Genomic DNA, 18569 nt, shown 5'->3' on the forward strand with positions numbered 1-18569 from the left:
CGGGCAGGGCAGGGAGGCCCCCGGGGGCGGGGGGGGGGCAGAGAACCTTCCAGGCCTTGCCCTGCTCCCAGGTGCTGGTCCCCGTGTTCGCCTCCACCCTCTCTGACATCATTTCCTGCGGCTGGGACAGAACCGGGGCGGACCGCTAGCTAGCCGGAGTCGGACGGCTGAGAGGTTTTCACTGCCGGGCCGGAGACCAGGCGAGCGGGGCCGGGGATCGGGGGTGCGCTCCGGGGAGCGGGGGCCTGGGGCCAGGGGTGCGCTCCGGGGAGCGGGGGCCTGGGGCCGGAGGGTGCGCTCCGGGAGGCAGGGGCCTGGGGCCGGAGGGTGCGCTCCGGGAGGCAGGGGCCTGGGGCCAGGGGGTGCGCTCCGGGAGGCAGGGGGTGAGCTCCGGGGAGCGGGGGCCTGGGGCCAGGGGTGCGCTCCGGGGAGCGGGGGCCTGGGGCCGCAGGGTGCGCTCCGGGGAGCGGGGGCCTGGGGCCGGAGGGTGCGCTCCGGGAGGCAGGGGGTGAGCTCCGGGGAGCAGGGGCTGGGGGCCGGGGACCAGGGCCGGGCGGGGGGACCGGGGGTCGGGGGCCGGGGCGGGGGCAGACTTCCGAACCTCCGCCCCGATGGCATCCCTGCTGCCAGGCGCGGCCCTGCACCCGCCCGCCCGATGGCGTCCCGGACGGTGCACAGTGACCCCCGCAGGCCTGGGTCGTCTGCACACCACGCGCGCCCACACGCGGGGCACGGGCTCCGGAGCTGGCGGCTCCACCCCTTAGGCGCCGATGGCCACGCCCCTCCGCGAGTGGCCACACCCCTCAGGCAGTGGCTCCGCCCCCAAATCGCCCCGCCCCTCCGGCGGGCGCTGCGTGTGCGGGGCTGAGGCCTGCGTGCTGGGACTGGGTGTGCAGCGCTGCGGCCTGCGTGCTGGGACTGGGTGTGCAGCGCTGCGGCCTGCGTGCGGGAGGGGGGACTTGGGTATGCAGCGCTGCGGCCTGCGTGCGGGAGGGGGGACTGGGTGTGCAGCGCTGCGGCCTGCGTGCGGGAGGGGGGACTTGGGTATGCAGCGCTGCGGCCTGCGTGCGGGGCTGCGGCCTGCGTGCAGGAGGGGGACTGCGCGTGTGGCTGCGGCCCCCGTGCGGGGCTGTGCGTGCGGTCACCGTGGAGAGGATGGCTGGACTGGTCCGCACCCGCCAGGGGCCGGCCGCTGGCCTGGGGGTTTCCAACAGGAGCTGTACGCGTCGGTGCCGTCGTGGAAGGGGGGCTGGCGGGGGGGGTCACGGGCGCCATCTTGTCCGCACGGAGGAGGGCGAGGTCCCCCCCCCCCCCGACGGGCCAGCCGCGTCCCTTGGCCGCTGCTCCAGCCTCGGGTCACCCCACGGCCCCCTGCCCCCCCTCAGCCCTGCACGGCCTCCCTGCTCCCCCTCAGCCCTGCACGGCCTCCCTGCCCCCCCTCAGCCCTGCACGGCCTCCCTGCCCCCCCTCAGCCCTCCACGGCCTCCCTGCCCCCCCTCGCCCCTCCCTGGCCTCCCTGCTCCCCCTCAGCCCTGCACGGCCTCCCTGCCCCCCCTCAGCCCTCCACGGCCTCCCTGCCCCCCCCCCCCGCCCCTCCACGGCCTCCCTGCCCCCCCTCAGCCCTCCACGGCCTCCCTGCTCCCTTCGCCCCTCCACGGCCTCCCTGCCCCCCCCCCCGCCCCTCCACGGCCTCCCTGCTCCCCCTCGTCCCTCCACGGCCTCCCTGCTCCCCCTCCTCCCCCTCACCCCTCCACGGCCTCCCTGCTCCCCCTCGTCCCTCCACGGCCTCCCTGTCCCCCTCGCCCCTCCACGGCCTCCCTGCCCCCCCTCGCCCCTCCACGGCCTCCCTGCCCCTCCTCAGCCCTCCACGGCCTCCCTGCCCCCCCTCGCCCCTCCATGGCCTCCCTGCCCCTCCTCAGCCCTCCACGGCCTCCCTGCCCCCCTCAGCCCTCCACAGCCTCCCTGCCCCCCTCAGCCCTCCACAGCCTCCCTGCTCCCCCTCCTTCCCCTCGCCCCTCCATGGCCTCCCTGCCCCCCCTCACCCCTCCACGACCTCCCTGCCCCCCCTCAGCTCTCCCCTGGGCTTGGTCTGAGCTGTGGGTGCCCCTTTTCTGCTGTTCCTCTCCTCTCCTGCTCTCCTGGCTCAGTTCCTGACTGTGTTCAGTGTATTCAAGGGGCTGGGGGGCTTCGGGACAGGAATCCACCCGCGCTCACCGCTTTCAATAAAGTCCCCCAGGGCCACCTCTGGAAATGTGGCTTCTCTGTTTCTCTTGCCTGAATTCCCTTATGTTGGGTTCGCGTGGGTTTGTTTTGTTTTGTTTTGTTTTGTTTCTCAGTACTGGGGTATGAACTCACATTTCACACTTCACACTTTTTGTTTTGTTTTGTTTTGTTTCTCAGTACTGGGGTATGAACTCACATTTCACATTTCACACTTGCTAGGTGGATGCTCTGTCACTTGAACCACACCTTCAGCCCTGTCTCTGTTTTGGGGTGTGTGTATGTTTAAAATAAATTACCCAGTCTTAAATATTCTGTGATAGAACACAAAACAGACTGAAACCAAGTGTTCCCATGCTTCTCTCCCATACTTTGTTGGCATACAGTTGACTGACAGCTTTGCTGTTATTATTTTGAACACGCAGTGTGTGTTTGGCTACTTACATGGCCTGTCTTTCTGGACTGGAATAGAGACACAATTAGTACAGGAATTGTGTTTGTCACAGCCCCCCTTTGTAGAGCCACCACCAAAAGAGCGTTTGGCACAGAGGGATTCAGAGCCAGCACTAGCCTGACTAGCCAGTTCTTCTTCTTAGGGTAATTTGATGTGCTACCAAATATACAAATAATAGATGTAACATGAAACCTGAGAGGCACTTGTGAAAACTAAAGCGCTCATTGGGCTAATCATTTGAGTGGAGGGAGGTTTCCATGGTCAAAGAAAAACTATAAATCCTCCTAACTCTTCCTGTTAGCACCTACTGGACAGGATCCTAGGAGAGAGCAGGTTAGTGCGGAAGCTCTTCATATATTCCTCTTCCAGGTTTTGGTAGAGTATGCTTTGTTGCCCAGTTTGTAGCTTATAGATAACAACTGTTTTAATGTTAATGCTTATGATTCCAAAGTCTGCTTGTATCAGATAAAAAGGACAGGTGATTTGTCATCAGGCAATTGCAAAGGACATGACAAATGTATATTTAGATAGGGCCTTTCTGAAGGCTTGTACTGCTTGTGGGTGGTTTAACACTCAAATGTCCCCACACCTGTTTGACCAATTCCATGTCATTTCAAAAACAAATATGCAACAGTTAAATGGTGAATGACATAACAGACATAACGGAACGGGGAAACGTGTTGATTTGAGGGCTATTTTCCAGCCCATTTGTTTTTTGTTTTGTTTTGTTTTGTTTTGGTCGGTGGTAGGGCTTGTACTCTGGGCCTGGGCACTGCCCCTCAGCTCTTCAGCTCAAGGTGAACACTCTACCACTTGAGCTACCGCGCCACTTCCAGTTTTCTGGTGGTTCATTGGAGATAAGAGTCTCACAGACTTTCCTGCCGGGCTAGCTTTGAACAGTGATCCTCAGATCTCAGCCTACTGAGTAGCTAGGATGACAGGCATGAGCTGCCAGCGCCTGGCTATTATTTTTTCATTTTTCAAATTTTTAAAAATCACTTAGATGTTTTTGAACACAGTTGGTTCACACCCAGGCACCGGCCACCTCGTGCTGTGGTGGCTGACAAGGGTACAGGATCTTCCTGGATCTGGGAGCCTGCCCCGGGCACGGGGAAGATGCCATCCCCGCGGTCTGAGTGGCACTGCTCTGTGCCCACGTTTCCAGGGTGCTTACCGCAGTGGAGCTGCTGTGATCCAGTTCTGACGCCTGCGTTTTTCTCAGACTTGCCCCAGTCTTTAAACCACAACCACCGTGACGGCAGTTCAAATTTGATTATTCTCAAGTAGCATCAAGGATCTGAATAGATAAGAGTCTCTCTTTTGGCTTTAGCTTTTTCATCTAACTAAGTTCAGACTTCTTGTGAGCTTGGGGAATTCACAGTTGAGAGAGTGGTGGAAGTGGGCTTCAAAGTAGCATCCAGGGTTTAACTCAGATTAATGTAGGAGATATGTGTTCTTCCTTATTGTCTAAGAGATTTTGATTACTTTTTTTTTTTTTTGGGGTCCGGTCATGGGGCCTGAACTCTGGGCCTGGGCGCTGTCCCTCAGCTCTTCAGCTCAAAGCTAGCGCTCTACCACTTGAGCCATAGCGCCACTTCCGGCTTTTTTCTTTTTGCTTATGTGGTACTGGGGAATCGAACCCAGGGCCTCAGGCATGCAAGGCAAGCACTCTACCACTGAGCCACCTTCCCAGCCCTGATTACTTATTTTTATATTATTATTACTGTTATGATTATTTGAGGCCTGAGGGATGGGGCTCAGCTCTCAAGGCTGAAGACTCCTGCAAGAAGCCTCCTTGGTGAGCCAGTTTAGTTTCATTTGGGACATCTCTGCAGGCTAATAGCAGAGACAGGAGAATCAGAGTTGGGACAACAGATGCTGAGGAGAATGTCAGGGGAAAGGAACCTTGATACTCCGTTGGTGAGATGTAAATTAATGCAGTCACTGTGGAAATTAGTATGGAGGTCCTCCAGAAACTAAATTTTTTGGGGGGAGGGGTCAAGTCGTGGGGCCTGAACTCTGGGCCTGGGCGCTGTCCCTCAGCTCTTCAGCTCAAGGCTAGCGCTCTACCACTTCAGCCACAGCGCCACTTCCAGCTTTTTTCTTTTTGCTTATGTGGTGCTGAGGAATCGAACCCAGGGCCTCATGCATGCAAGGCAAGCGCTCTACCACTGAGCCACCTTCCCAGCCCCAGAAACTAAATATTGAAGTACCATGATCCTGCTAGGGAGCCAAAGTCAGCATAGAACCTGCAGACCTCTGTTTATGCAGCACTATTCACAATTGCCAGGCTGTGGGAGCAGCCTAGAGGGCCTACAATGGAAGAATGGACAAAGAAATTGTGGTGTATAGAATATGCATAATGAAGTTTCATTCAGGCATAAAGAGATGCGAAGTTATGCCATTTGCAGGAAGATGGGTACAACTGGAGAACAAAGCCAGACTCAGAATGACAAATATTGCAAGTTTTCTCTTCTAGGCAGAATCTAGACAGAAACAAGAACATACAAAGGGAACTATTTGTTCTTTGAGGGGTGGACATCGGTGGGTGGGAGAGGATCACGGGAGGTAGCCAAGGTAATAAAAATACACTGTATACGTGTATGAAAATGGCACAATGGAACCCATTATTTTGTTTTTAAAGAAATGGGAGTTGTGTTCATGCCCTGCATTTTCTCCATGGTCCCGACTCTGGTACTGGCAGCGCCCTCAGTGTCTGCATGCCGGTGACTCAGGGCGCATTGCTTTCATGCCTTGATTTGCTAGAGACAGAATGACTCTTCTACTGAGCCTGGTTTTCCATACTCTTAAATAATGAGATAATTGGGTTTACTTTTTGAAGCCTGAGCAGACTTGAGCTTCTGTATTACCAAGTTATGATTTGTCCTAACTTCTGTTGAGTCAAGGAAAAGGGGATTAGAGGGCCTACTTTAGGGCTTAATCTACAGTGTCACAAAGCCGACAGATGTGTGATTACAAATACTTACTCTGCACAGCTCCGTCAGCTCCGGTAACACCAAGTTACGTGCATGTCTGTGTGGTGCTCAGGGTTGCGCCATGCGTGCTAGGCCGGTGTACCACGGGGATGCCCCAGCCCAGCCCCGTAGTGCTTCTTTTGCTTCACAAGCCCTGAGCCTCCCAGCAGCAGAGCGCACGGGGGATTTGCATCTGTGCAGCCAGCACAGGCAGGCTCACTTCGCCTACAGCACCGTTGGGATGCGGTCTTGTGTTTTCCAGGCTGCCAGGTTCGGTCCTGGGTAGCTAAGATTGCAGGCGTGAGCCACTGGGCCTGGCCATAAAGACTACGACTCTTTCTGCTCAAGAAAGAAAACACTGCTGGCAACTTTTGAACCCCTCACTTCCCTCCCCAGTCCCACCCCCTCTCCTCACAATTGGCAACCCCCATCTTCGCCATCATGAGTTTCTTGCTCTCCTTGGCCATTTCCCCTGATATGTTTGTATCCCTTTACCAGGCCTTTGGATACCTGCTTCCGCACACTACTCAACACGCGCTAATGTCAGGAGTAGTGTGCTAGTTTGTGTTGTGAACTTAATTTAAAAATCTTTCCCTTTAGGAAACTGACCTGGGAGTCATGGCTGCCAAACCCAAGCTCTACTACTTCTGTGGCAGGGGAAGAATGGAGGCCATCCGCTGGCTGCTAGCTGCCGCTGGTGTCGAGGTGGGCTCCCAATGGGGAAGAGGAAGGCGGGGGATGGGGTAGGTCACCGCTGCCACTCCCCTTCTCCAGGGTCCGGCATGCTGCACCCAGGCTGGGCCTACTCTCCCACTGAGATGGGTGCGGGGGTGCTGGTCCCGAGGAGCTGGGGGGGGTGCGGAGGGTCTGGAGGCTTCCTGGGGGTGAAAAACACCTTGGTGGATTATGGCATTACCAGAGAGGAGGTCCACATGGGACTTATTCTCTGTTGTTCTGGAGCCTTCTCAGGCTTCCCACCTCCAGATCTGAAGAGCCGCCCCAGATCGATCAAATCCCCGCTAACTGCAGATTCCCTCCAGATCAGATCAAATCCCCCCTTCATTGCAAACTCCCTCCACACAGCCTTCTTGCTGTGCTGGAATTGTCTCTTTAGAGACAGTCCACTGGACAACAAAAGCAATACAAATAAATCACTTGCACAAAAGTTGTAGAAATTCCATTACAAGATCACGACACCACCACCTGCGCAATGGCCCTTGGATCTGGTTTTCTTTTCTTTTTGTTTCTGAATGTATCATTACAAAAGAGAAATGTGTTTTGCCTTGACATGTAGAGAGAACAGCACGAGAGGGGAAAGAAAGAGGAGCAGTCGTTGGGGGCTGCAGACATAGGACAACAGTTTGCAGGGAGAGGAGAGCAAAGGTGGGGTGAAGAAGGGGGAAAATAGAGGCAAAGCCTCCAAAGCACAGCATTCCCTGCGAGCGAGTCTACACACGCTCCGTCACGCCGTTCAGATGCGATTTTGGATTTCCTTTTTTAATTTTTTTTTTATTTTGAAAACTGTTGGGCATTTCTGAAAGCTATTAGACTCTCTCTTTGTTGAATTCACACAATTTATAATAATGTCTCTCTGTCCATCTAGTTTGAAGAAGAATTTATTGAAACAAGAGAACAGTTTGAGAAGATACAGAAAGGTAAGTCTGCACTTGTTCAAGGCTGTTAGAAAGAAAACAGGAGCGTCTTTCTGGAAGGATTCACTTTGAGCAGGACCCTGGAGCTCTGGGATGGAAGCTGTCAGAAAAGGCAAGTGCTCAGCTGACCACTAATGCTGACCAGTGGTACCTTGTCCCTGGCACACGGTGAACTTGGACATCTCCTTAACCTTCCCAAATGCTTATTAGGGACATTCTGGGTGACCTCAGGTGACAAGAGCACACGGGAAGGCTAGTACCGACTGCATGCCTCCATACCCTCAGTACTCTGAGTACCGACTGCATGCCTCCATACCCTCAGTACTCTGAGTACCCTGGATGCTCAGTACCCTCAGTACCCTGGATGCTCAGTACCCTCAGTACCCTGGATGCTCAGTACCCTCAGTACCCTGGATGCTCAGTACCCTCAGTACCTTCAGTACCCTGGATCTCACTACCCTCCCCTGACTCATGGTGAAGAACCAGTTGATCAGAGAAGACGGAGAGTATTCCCTAATGCTTCTCCTTCACATCCATTCTCTCTGTGGCAGATCCACAGGCATATTGCATTAGGTCATGACACAGTGGAAGCTGTGGAGAATACCCACATTTTTATTAGGTTTTCACCCAGCCAAGTGGGGGGAGGTCGGGCAGCCTCTCTCCAGTCCATCCACCGCAGCTCCTCACCCCTTGTCTGCCTCGCTGGGCCCCCCATGGGGACACGTGCCATAGGACTTACGGATGGGTACATATATGTTGAATTCTTGGCTGTGGCGCCATAAACCCTTGCAGAAACTTATCAGTAGATGGTGCTCTAACAGCCTTGGTAGTGCTTCCGTCCTCCATGAGTCTGTGGTGCTGTGATGGCCCTGGGGTGCCCTCCTGGGCGGTCACTATTGTTGTAGGTGGGAAGCACAATGAGAGAGAGGCGGGGAGTGCTGGGGAGGGACACAAGGTCCATTTCTATAGGCGTAGCTGTCCCTGGACGGTGTGAGCTTGGGAAAGTAATTTGCTTGAAGTCACATGGCTAGAAGGGAGTAAAGCCAGCCCAGATTGGCCTGCGTTCTTGCTGTCACCTCCGCTCTTCTGCCAGGTCACCTCAAGTAATACCTGAAACACTTTGAAAAGAACAAATGAAGAGAAGGGCGCCCGTGCCTCATGTCTGTAATCCGAGCTACTCAGGAAACTGAGATCTAAGGATTGAGGTTTGAAGCCAGCCCGTGCAGGGACTCTTATCTCCAGTAAACCACTCAAAAACCAGAAGTGGTGGGGCTGGGAAGGTGGCTCAGTGGTAGAGCATTTGCCTTGCATGCATGAGGCCCTGGGTTCGATTCCTCAGCACCACATAAGCAAAAAGAAGAAAGCTGGAAGTGGCGCTGTGGCTCAAGTGGTAGAGCGCTAGCCTTGAGCTGAAGAGCTGAGGGACAGTGCCCAGACTCAGAGTTCAAGCCCCATGATCAGAGCCACCCCCCAAAAAAAACAAAAACAAACAGAAGTGGTGCTGGCTCAAGTGGTAGAGCACTAACCTTGAGCACAAAGAGGCTCAGGCTCTGAGTTCAAGCCCCACAACCAACAAAAAAAGAATGAATGAAGACTCACAGCTTTATCTCTATAGCAGCATATCTGGGGAGTGCCAAGATGGTTTTTGTTTTTTTGTTTTTGTTTTTGGTTGGTCGTGGGGCTTGAACTCTGGGCCTGGGCGCTGTCCCTCAGCTCTTCAGCTCAAGGTGAGCACTCTACCACTTGAGCTACAGCGCCGCTTCCAGTTTTTTTGGTGGTTTATTGGAGATAGGAGTCTCACAGTCTTTCCTGCCCAGGCTGGCTTTGAACCGTGATCCTCAGATCTCAGCCTCCTGAGTAGCTAGGATGACAGGTGTGAGCCACCAGCACCCGGCTAGCCAAGATGGGTTTAATAATTCTTATATGCACCAAATCTCTGAGAACCAGAAATGATCGTACTATAACATAGTTACAGCAAAATGGGTATGTGTGGGGGAACCTCAAAAAAGTCACAATTGACTGACACATAAACATTCATGAAACAGTCCACTGAATCTCAGATGCTACACAAAGCAAATGGTAGGTGTTTCCTCAATTAGGAGCGCCTGCAATTCATCTCCCTGGCTGGAAACATAAAACTGCTGGGTGAAGTTAGAATGGGAGCGGACTGATGGCCACCACTGACGCGTGTCCCCACTCTCCTTGCTTAAACCACAGCTGGACACCTGCTTTTTGGCCAAGTGCCTCTGGTTGAAATCGATGGAATGATGCTGACTCAGACCCGGGCCATCCTCGGCTACCTCGCTGCTAAGTACAACCTGTACGGAAAAGACCTGAAGGAGAGAGCCAGGTACCGGCTGTTACCCCAGCTGCTCTGCTCCTGCTCCAGCTGAGACCACTTCAGGTTGTCTTTCGGCCTGGACGGAAGGGAGGAAGTACAGAAGCAAAAGGAGATGCTCTTGCTAGGCCTGACCGCCCTTGTGTGGGACTCTGAACTGGTAGTGATCTGCTCCCGTGTCTGTATTCACTCCACAAAGCACCTTGAGGCACAGGGAGACTTGAAATCAGCAGCTCCTGGTATTGCTCACCTGGTTGTGACTCATCTGGGTGGTGGTTCTCCGTGGTCAGGCTCCTGTCATGCTAACTGGATTCACTCAGTATGACCTCCAGTGATTACGCCGGCGGCTCTGTTTCCGTATTAGCTGAAGTCCCCAGCGGCTGGAGAGGAGCGGGCCAGGAATCTCTCAGATCCTTAGCTAACTCGTTCTCACGCCAATGAGAAAGGCTCTGAGAGTGAGCGTGAAGGCCCAGGAGCCTCCTACACATATTGAAGGCTCCGAACTGGCCCGTTGTGTCCACCTCCGTCCGTCCGTCAGAGCAAGTCACAGGGTCACCTTGGAAAGCAGGCCCTGTCTGAGGATAGAAAAGGTTGTCAGGTCAAATCACAAGTACTGGAGGATGAACAGCTGTGCCTTTTTCTTCCTCCCTTCTTCCCTCCCTCCCTTCCTTCTTTTTCATGACTCTAAGAACGGCTGAGGACGGCAGTACTCACCGATTCCTTCACATGTTCTTTCATTCAGTAAACATTTCCAGAGGCCCTGCTAAGGCCCTTGGCTAGATCTGGTTCCAGCATCACTTGGGGTGGGGGCGCTTAAGGGGTAGTTTGGAGGTGGCTCACTGGTGCCATGTGCCCAGGAGAGTGTCGGATGAGGGAGCTGTGTAGTCATGGGGTCCCCTCGAGTGACCATCTGAGGTGCCATTTCAGGATCGACATGTACACGGACGGCACCTCGGATCTGATGCTAATGATTCTGGCAACTCCGTTCAGTAGCCCGACGAACAAGGAGGGGAGCTATGCCACCATCGTCCAGAAAGCTAAAACCCGCTACTTCCCAGCCTTTGAAAAGGTAGGTGGCACTCGACTTCTTAAGATAAAGTGAGTTTAAAAGTGGTTCTGTGAGAGGCAGGTAGATGCGGTGGGGAGGAAGGGGGGCTGAGTTCTTTCGACAATCCACAGTCTCAGACAGGGCAGTCATGTCTCCTGCAGAATGACAGAAATCACTCCACTCCTCACCTCCCAGAGTCGACCGCACGGTGCTTTCCAGGGACTTCCTTCCGGTTTCTGCCACATAAAAAGAATTCTACTGAAGACTCTGCCGTCTATTATTTTACTATTTAGATGTTCAAAAGCAGAAGTCCTGAGAATCTATTGCTTGGAACAAACAACTGTCCACATTTGTCCTATGTTGCTTAAAACTTTTCTTTTCCTTGAAGCAAATCTGCAGAGAAAGAGAGAAAGAGGGGTGGGGGTCACCTTTGGACTATATTCAGATGTGATATCACTCTCTCTTTATATATATATATATATAATAAAGTTTTATATATATATATATATATATATATATATATACAGTTCCATACTATGTTTGTTCTGCAACTTGCTTTTTTTAGTCAATTCAAGTTTTTGTACCATCTAGACAAATATATATATATATATATATATATATATATATATAAGCAAACTTATATTTGCGTCAATTTTATTTTCCTTACAAATACAAAGGGTTTTTCCCCACAAAGAGGCTTTTTTGTTTGTTTGTTTTAACTTTTCCTCTTTCTGTTTTAAGCCCTGTAGGATTGATCAGTTTTCTTTATTCCAACTTTTCTTCTACTTCTAATGATTCAGATGATAAATATTTCCTCCTTAAACTATTGATTTCCTTCTTTTCTTTTTTTTTTTTTGTCGGTCCTGGGGCTTGAACTCTGGGCTTGGGTGCTGTCCCTCAGCTCTTCAGCTCAAGGCTAGAGCTCTATCACTTGAGTCATAGTGCCACTTCCAGTTTTCTGAGTGGTTTTGGAGATAAGAGTCTCACGCACTTTCCTGCCTGGGCTGGCTTTGAACCACAATCCTCAGATTTCAGCCTCCTGAGTAGCTAGGATTACAGGCATGAGCCACCAGGGCCTGGCTTACACTATTGATTTCTATCTTCTTATTAATAAGACAAAGCTTCCTTTTACCTCCAAATATCTTTCTTCTTCCTCTTTTTATATTTATTTTTAAGTATTGTTTTAGGACCAAGTTGTTTTTATTTCCTCCTAGTTAGTTTTTTTTTTTATTGTGAAAATACTGTACAGAGGGGTTACAATTACATGGACAAGATAATGAGTACATTTCTTACCAAGCATTGTAGCCCCTAGTTAGTTAATTTTTAAGTCATGTTGATTTATCAAGGTAAGAAACAGATTTTTTTTCCTTTTTTTTGCTTATGTGGTGCTAAGGAATTGAACCCAGGGCCTCAGGCATGCAAGGCAAGCGCTCTACCACTGAGCCACCTTCCCAGCCCCATCAGATTTTTTTTTTACTCATTGGCTCCTTGATTCTGATGTCTTTCTTGTTTTCTTTCTTATTTTCCTTCTACCTGCAGAAGTAAAGAAGAATGCACTCAGTCTATAGATCAAAATTCCCCCTTTGCTTGAATCTGTTGCCTCTGTCTTACAGGTGGGTTAGGTTTTTATCAGGGGGCTTAAGATCACAATGAGAAGAGAGCACGTGATCATGTTCCATCTCTTAGTAACAGTGATATCTTCAACCAGGTGTTTTTATCTTTGCCTTGGCTGTGAATCTCTAGAATTCACTGCTTTTATACATTCTCCATCTATAGTGACATCTGTGTTCACCCTTATATGTATCACATGACAAGATATGGTGCTCAAATTTACCTTTGCTCCTTATTGATGCATCTGTGACTCCAAGCTGCCCGGGAAGATTTTTATTTTTCAATTTGCTTTCCATTAGAGAGTGGACAGTTTGCTTCCTATGTTGCTGTGTTCAGGCTTCGGCTGCCCTAGGAGTGACTCATTTCTACTTGTGATGTAGCAGCTGGACTCTTATGAATTGTAGATTTGGGCCTCCCAGCACTGCGGGGTATAATTTTTCTTACCCCCCCCCCCATTGCTTGTAATAAGACCCCAGTATCAGCCTTTTGTCACCAACAGGACCTTGATAATCACTGACACATTTCCCAGCCCAGCGTACCACATCTATTTCACGCCATCCTTGCCAGCAGCAGAGATTATTGAGAAAAGGATTCTTTTGTAAATCTGATGGGAACCACAGATTTTTATGCTTTTATAAGTGTTTCGCCAGGCAAGATTGTCTTACTTCCACTCAACACTCTTCTTCTTTTCCTCCCTGGAGGTTTTGAAAGACCATGGAGAAGACTTCCTTGTTGGCAATGCATTCAGTTGGGCCGATGTACAGCTGTTTGAAGCCATTTTAATGGTGGAGGAACTGGACGCTGGTGTCCTGTCTGGCTTCCCGCAGCTGAAGGTAAGGCATTACTCACCTCCACAGAGCCTGAAGCACAGCGATGATGACAGGGGCTGGAACAAGGTGGCCTCTGTGTCCACTCAAACTTCAGAAGACTTTCCAAAGCCAGCCACTCTGGTTCTAGGCACTCTGGGCATTTTCTCATGCATACACTGCAGGATCTGTTAGGAAATACAACTTTATGTGACCAGGAAAATAAGATACTTTGGTTTCTAGAAGGGACCTTTAGTGCTCTCCTTTTTTCTTTTTCCTTGAGTGTTCTCCGGCTCCTAGCAGGTGAGTCTGTGCACTTTTGGTCAGGTGATGCTGGGGCCCGCGGAGGAACCCCTGTTTGGTGCGACTCCCAGGGCCTACACAGACCCGACTGCTACCCGACTTCACTGTCCTCGGCTCTAACTCTGAGGAGCGCTTTATCCGATAGGATGGATTTTCTTTCAATTTTACTTTAACAATACATATACTTTTCCTTACCATGAAGGAGATGCAAGTTCAAATACCGTTATCTAAATCAAAGAAAAAGACCCATAATTCCACCAGCCAAATGCCACTGTAGTTTTTTTCCCTCCCAGAATAGGATTCTACTAAATATTGTTTTAGTGGTCTGCTTTTAACACCTTTATCAATGCCAGTAGTATATTTACATGTCAACAGATATTCTTCTGCATTATAATTTGTATTCTGTTTTCATTGGGTGATAGAACCACATCTTTTTTGGAAAACCAGTCATATCAGCGGCGTGCAAGTTGAGTGATTCTAATCCCACCTCTGCCTGATGCCTTCCCTTCCATCCTCGCTTTTATTGGTCACCTGTGCTTTGTGTATCATTTATACAGAAGCAGTTGTGGGGCTTGAACTGTGGGCCTGGGCGCTGTCCCTCAGCTCTTCAGCTTGAGGCTAGCACTCTACCATTTGAGCCACAGCACCACTTTCAGCTTTTCCTGTTTATGTGGTACTGACGAATCAAACCCAGGGCTTCATGCATGCTAGGCAAGCACTCTACCACTAAGCCACCTTAGGCTCTTTTTGATAAGGTAATTAATTTAACCTATGCTGAATGCACTGGCAATTGCATTACCCTCACCAGAAACATCCAACAAACACATTGAAAAATCATCAGGTTCAACACTGGGCTGTATCAAGCTTGTCTTTTCATGACAAGCTTCTGGTTCTCTGATTTTTTTTGTGTGTCCATGGATATTAGTATTTATTTATTTTGTTTTTCATTTGGCCATGAAGGGTTGGAACCGAGTCCTCATGCTTGCTAGTCAGACACACTAAAAGCTTGGGCCACATCTCCAGCATGGTTCTCTCTCTCTCTCTCTCTCTCTTTCTCCCCCCCCCCTTTCTCTCTCTGTCCCCCGAACCCCACTCTTCCACTCTTCCTATAGGCATTTAAAGCAAGAGTGGGCAACATGCCTAACATTAAGAAGTTCCTGCAGCCTGGGAGCCAAAGGAAGCCTCCTGCCGATGACCACTATGTTAAAGTGGTCAGGGACGTCCTGCAGTTTTAATGGCCGCAGGTGGTGCATTGCAGAACTAGACCACGGAGTAGATGAACAAGACCCACGCTGCCATCAGCAGCCAATGCCCGTTCAACGCGATGTTCAACAGCAAATCCTTATTAAATGCCATGTAAAATCATTCTGGCTTATGGATTTTTTTTTTGGCCCATCCGTTGTGGATGGTAATCTACAACTTTTATGGAGCCAGTGTTTTTCTTTATAAATTCAAGAGGAGACAGAGGTTTAGTCCCGGCAGTGAGTACCTGTCTCACCTTTCTTCATGTTTGCACCAAGGTAAGGCTTGCGGTGGGAGAGCGGCCGCAGGTTTGGGAGGCCAGGATTGCCAACACCAGCGCTGCTTTCTGAGGATTTGTGATTGGGGGAAAATGTGGCAAATGCCAAATTGGGAGTAGCTGAAATGATTTGGTGAGTCAGAAATGTGAAGGGGAATAATGGGGAATGACTGTCCAGGGAACAAAATTTTGAAATCCAAACAACCAAAACAAAAACCAGAACCTCACCTTGGGTAATTAGATAACATTTTGTTTTGTTTTGTTTTGTCATGGGGCTTGAACTCTGGGCGCTGTCCCTCAGCTCTTCAGCTCAAGGCTAGTGCTCTACCATTTGAGCCACAGCACCACTTCTGGCTTTTTCTGCTTATCTGGTTCTGAGGAATCATATCCAGGGCCTCATGCATGTGAGGCAAGCACTCTACCACTGAGCCACCTTCCCAGCCCCAATAACATTCTTATATTTAACAAAGCTACTAAAGATTGGGTTTTGCTTTGGTAAAATGATCCCAGATAAAAGCTCAAGAGACCCTCATCTCAACAGAAAGCCGAGGGTGCTGGTGTGTGCCTCTCATCCCAGCAATAGTAGGAGACGGGAAGACTGCAGTACCATCGAGCTCAAGCGAAAAGCAAAATTCTATGTTTAAATAACCAGAAAAAATAACTGGAGGCATGATAAAGGTGGTACATTGTTGTACCATAAATCAGATGCAAATCCAGTCATGAGAAAAACAGAGAAGCCACATTTCGAGAGGTCAAATTTTGGAGTCTGGTGGACTCCTGTCTCAAAGACCAACAGCCAGAAAATACACTTAACAGTTAATTAAACACTGTTAGGAAACTGAGCCATGGAGCCCAGACAAGAAAGAATAAAAACAATACCAACAAGCCAGTGCAGCTCCGGTGGAGAGCTGAAGTGAGACGCCATTGTGACCGGAGTAGAGACAAGTACAGAGACATGTGGCCAGGTGTAATGACTCCTGAGCTGGTCTGGGCCTATAGGGTCAGGTCAGGGGGCAGGGGTCACAGGAACTTGAATCCCAGGCACCAGACTGACAGGTTTAGTAACCTATACCCAAGTCCTTGCCCTGCCTCTAGGGACTCAGGCACGCCCATACCTGGGAGAGGGGACCTTCCCTTCCCCCACCATGAAGACAAGATGCCAGACCCAACCAGCCACCACATGGCCAAGATGGCGCTGGCCAGACCTGATCTCCCTATTTCAACAGTACCTGTCTAACCAGTGCAAAGCCCAAGTTCAAGTCCCAGTCTACCAAAACCAAATAAAAAAAGAGATGAGGGGCTGGGAAGGTGGCTCAGTGGTAGAGCGCTTGCCTTGCAAGCATGAGGCCCTGGGTTCGATTCCTCAGCACCACATAAGCAGAAAAAAAAAAAAAAAGGAAAAAGCCAGAAGTGGCGCTGTGGCTCAAGTGGTAGCGTGCTAGCCTTGAGCTGAAGAGCTGAGGGACAGCACCCAGGCCCAGAGTTCAGGCCCCACAACCAGACCCCTCCCCCCCAAAAAAAGACAATTCTAGAGCTCTACCCCAAAACTAGGTCTGATAAACACTTTAAAAAAATCAACATACAAGACTCAGTATGCCAACAACTAACAGGCTGAGAAAGAAATCAGAGCAATTCCATTCATGATAGACTAAAATGGTTACGTAGGAATAGATGTAAAAGGTGATTGACTTGTACAATGTAAACTATGAAATGCTGAAGAAGGAAATTGAAGAAGATACAAGAACATAGAAAAACCTCCTGTGTTCGTGGATTGGCAGAAGTAGTATTGTGAAAATGGTCATACTGCCAAAGTCAATCTACACGTTCAATGCACTCTCCATCAAAATCCTAAATTGATGGCTTAGGAACACAAAAATTACTCTTACAGAAAATACACCAAGGCTAATGAATCAGTTAGCAATTTTTATATAGAAATATTCCTTGGCGGTAGCTTCCTCTCTCCTTCCCCCAGGCCCTGGAGGAAGGAGGCTCCATTCTGTCTGCATGAATTTGTCTGGCCTAGATATGTAAGTAGAATGACACGTTTCTGTTTCTGTGTCAGGTTTATTTTTACCATAATGTTTCCAGCACTCCTGCATGGTGTAGCCTTGTCAGAATCTTACTCCTTTCTTTCAAGCTGTCTTTTGTCGTGGGAATGCCGTTCGGCCCTCTCTTGTGTGATAGCTACAGGCACTTTCCGCAGTCCTGGCCAGGCCCTGCCGCGCTGGCCCAGCCCTGGGTTTGATGACCCAACAAGATGCCGCCATCTTTGTCTGAGAAGAGCACCCTGTGGTCCTGTTCTTTCTGTTTTCCCTAGCTGCGACTCTGTTCGCCTTGATTGTTAGTCATCAGTTCTCTGCACAATATGTACTTTGTATCTCATACTTGGCTGTGATAAAAAAAAAAAAGCATTATCCCTTCTGGAAAGAAGTTTAGGTATCAAGAAATAGGTGCCGCTGTATCAAGGGTCTAGAGTCTTTGGTACTGAAATTGCATCACACAGAGACCAAAGAAGACAAAGGTCAAAGCAGCAGAGTGACAGAGACCAGGCTGGCGCCCAGGGCGCTTACCTTTCGCATATGGCCCAACCCTTTCAGCAGCCCTTCCGGAGACATATGATCATTGAGGTGAGGAAAACTGAGGTCCTGAGAAGCCAGGAGTCCTGGGTTCCCAGAGATGGAGCCAGGGCTGGGGCAGGAAGCCAGGCCTGCCCGTCCTCTGCCAAGGCTAACAGCAAACACTTAACAGCGCTCAAGATTTGCCAAAGATCCGGACGCGGGCCAGAGGAGGCCGCGTTTCCCAGGGTGCCTGGTAACTGTGTGAGGGAATCTGGTCCCCTGGGGAGCTCCTGTTCCAGCCTCTCAGTGACAGCACCCCAAAAACCCAGGCTGGCCGCGGGCCCTGGGGGGGGGGCGGTTGCCTGTGCCGCGGCAGTGGAGTTCTCAGCAGGGAATGTGGGTGTCTGACCTTATCCTCACAGCACCCCCAGGACTGCGGGGACTCAGGATGGCTCCTGGTCGGGTTTCTAAGCAGCAGGGGTGGCCGCCATTCCAGCAGGCGTGGAGACCACTGGCTTCCCACCCCCCTCCCCCACTTTCTCCACACCTGCCTCAGTGCCCTCCTCCCGGCCTGCCCGTTCTTTCTGAACTACAAGCCTACACGTGACTGTTGTTGGAGTGCTTTGTCTCCTCCAAGATTCCTGCCTGTTAATTTCATACCCGGTAATCTTCACAACCACCTCCTGGGGTAGGGCCCAAGAAAGTTCAGTTACTTCCACACTCTTAGTCTGAGCAGATACTTTAAAGGCGCCCCAGGTCTGCCCATCCCCATTGTAAAGAGCTAGCAGAGGGAGGAAAAGAGGAGGGAAAAACTGGAAAACCAGGAAGCCAGACCAGTGGAAAGGGAAGGGTAGAGAGGGCTCAAGTTTCAATCTAAGACTATGACCTGTCCACAGGGCTGTAATTAATATTTAAACCTACTGCTGTTTCTCAGGAGTCCACATTACCCTCCCTCCCATTTCCCTTTACAATTGCCAAAGAATCCAGTAAATCTAGTTAATGCGATTGCTTTTCTTGTCAGGTCTTTGTGGTCAAATTTGAAACTATGATTCAATTGCACTTGAAGCCCAGCGGCTTCCCAGAAA

The 18569-nt window shown here is 50.6% G+C and overlaps 1 protein-coding gene and 1 long non-coding RNA gene across 8 annotated transcripts; one reads left to right on the forward strand and one right to left on the reverse strand.

Annotated features, from left to right (window-relative positions):
- The first annotated feature begins 112 nt into the window (after positions 1 to 112).
- LOC138823744 (glutathione S-transferase A4-like) lies at positions 113 to 14772 on the forward strand. Of its 3 annotated transcripts, none has more exons than XM_070017293.1 (7): positions 113 to 200; positions 6250 to 6354; positions 7253 to 7304; positions 9519 to 9651; positions 10567 to 10708; positions 13000 to 13131; positions 14520 to 14772. In XM_070017293.1, exons 2-7 carry the CDS (start codon positions 6268 to 6270, stop codon positions 14640 to 14642), a joined length of 669 nt encoding a protein of 222 aa, XP_069873394.1. In that variant the 5' UTR covers positions 113 to 200; positions 6250 to 6267; the 3' UTR covers positions 14643 to 14772. The 3 variants fall into 3 exon arrangements, with proteins under 3 accessions (XP_069873394.1, XP_069873397.1, XP_069873395.1); XM_070017296.1 differs by having other exon boundaries at positions 132 to 223; XM_070017294.1 differs by lacking the exon at positions 113 to 200 and adding an exon at positions 2969 to 3007.
- LOC138823745 (uncharacterized) lies at positions 7081 to 18369 on the reverse strand. Of its 5 annotated transcripts, none has more exons than XR_011370897.1 (5): positions 18145 to 18369; positions 13148 to 13292; positions 10876 to 11080; positions 9890 to 10214; positions 7081 to 8411 (listed from the first exon to the last, which is right to left on the reverse strand). It is a non-coding gene; the product is annotated as an uncharacterized lncRNA (long non-coding RNA). The 5 variants fall into 5 exon arrangements; XR_011370896.1 differs by having other exon boundaries at positions 7081 to 8419; XR_011370899.1 differs by having other exon boundaries at positions 7081 to 8419; positions 10354 to 11080.
- Between the last annotated feature and the right edge of the window lie 200 nt (positions 18370 to 18569).

This window comes from Dipodomys merriami, unplaced genomic scaffold (assembly GCF_024711535.1).
Source record: "Dipodomys merriami isolate MVZ:Mamm:240054 unplaced genomic scaffold, mDipMer1.0.p SCAF_122, whole genome shotgun sequence".
Classification (NCBI taxonomy): Eukaryota; Metazoa; Chordata; class Mammalia; order Rodentia; family Heteromyidae; genus Dipodomys; species Dipodomys merriami.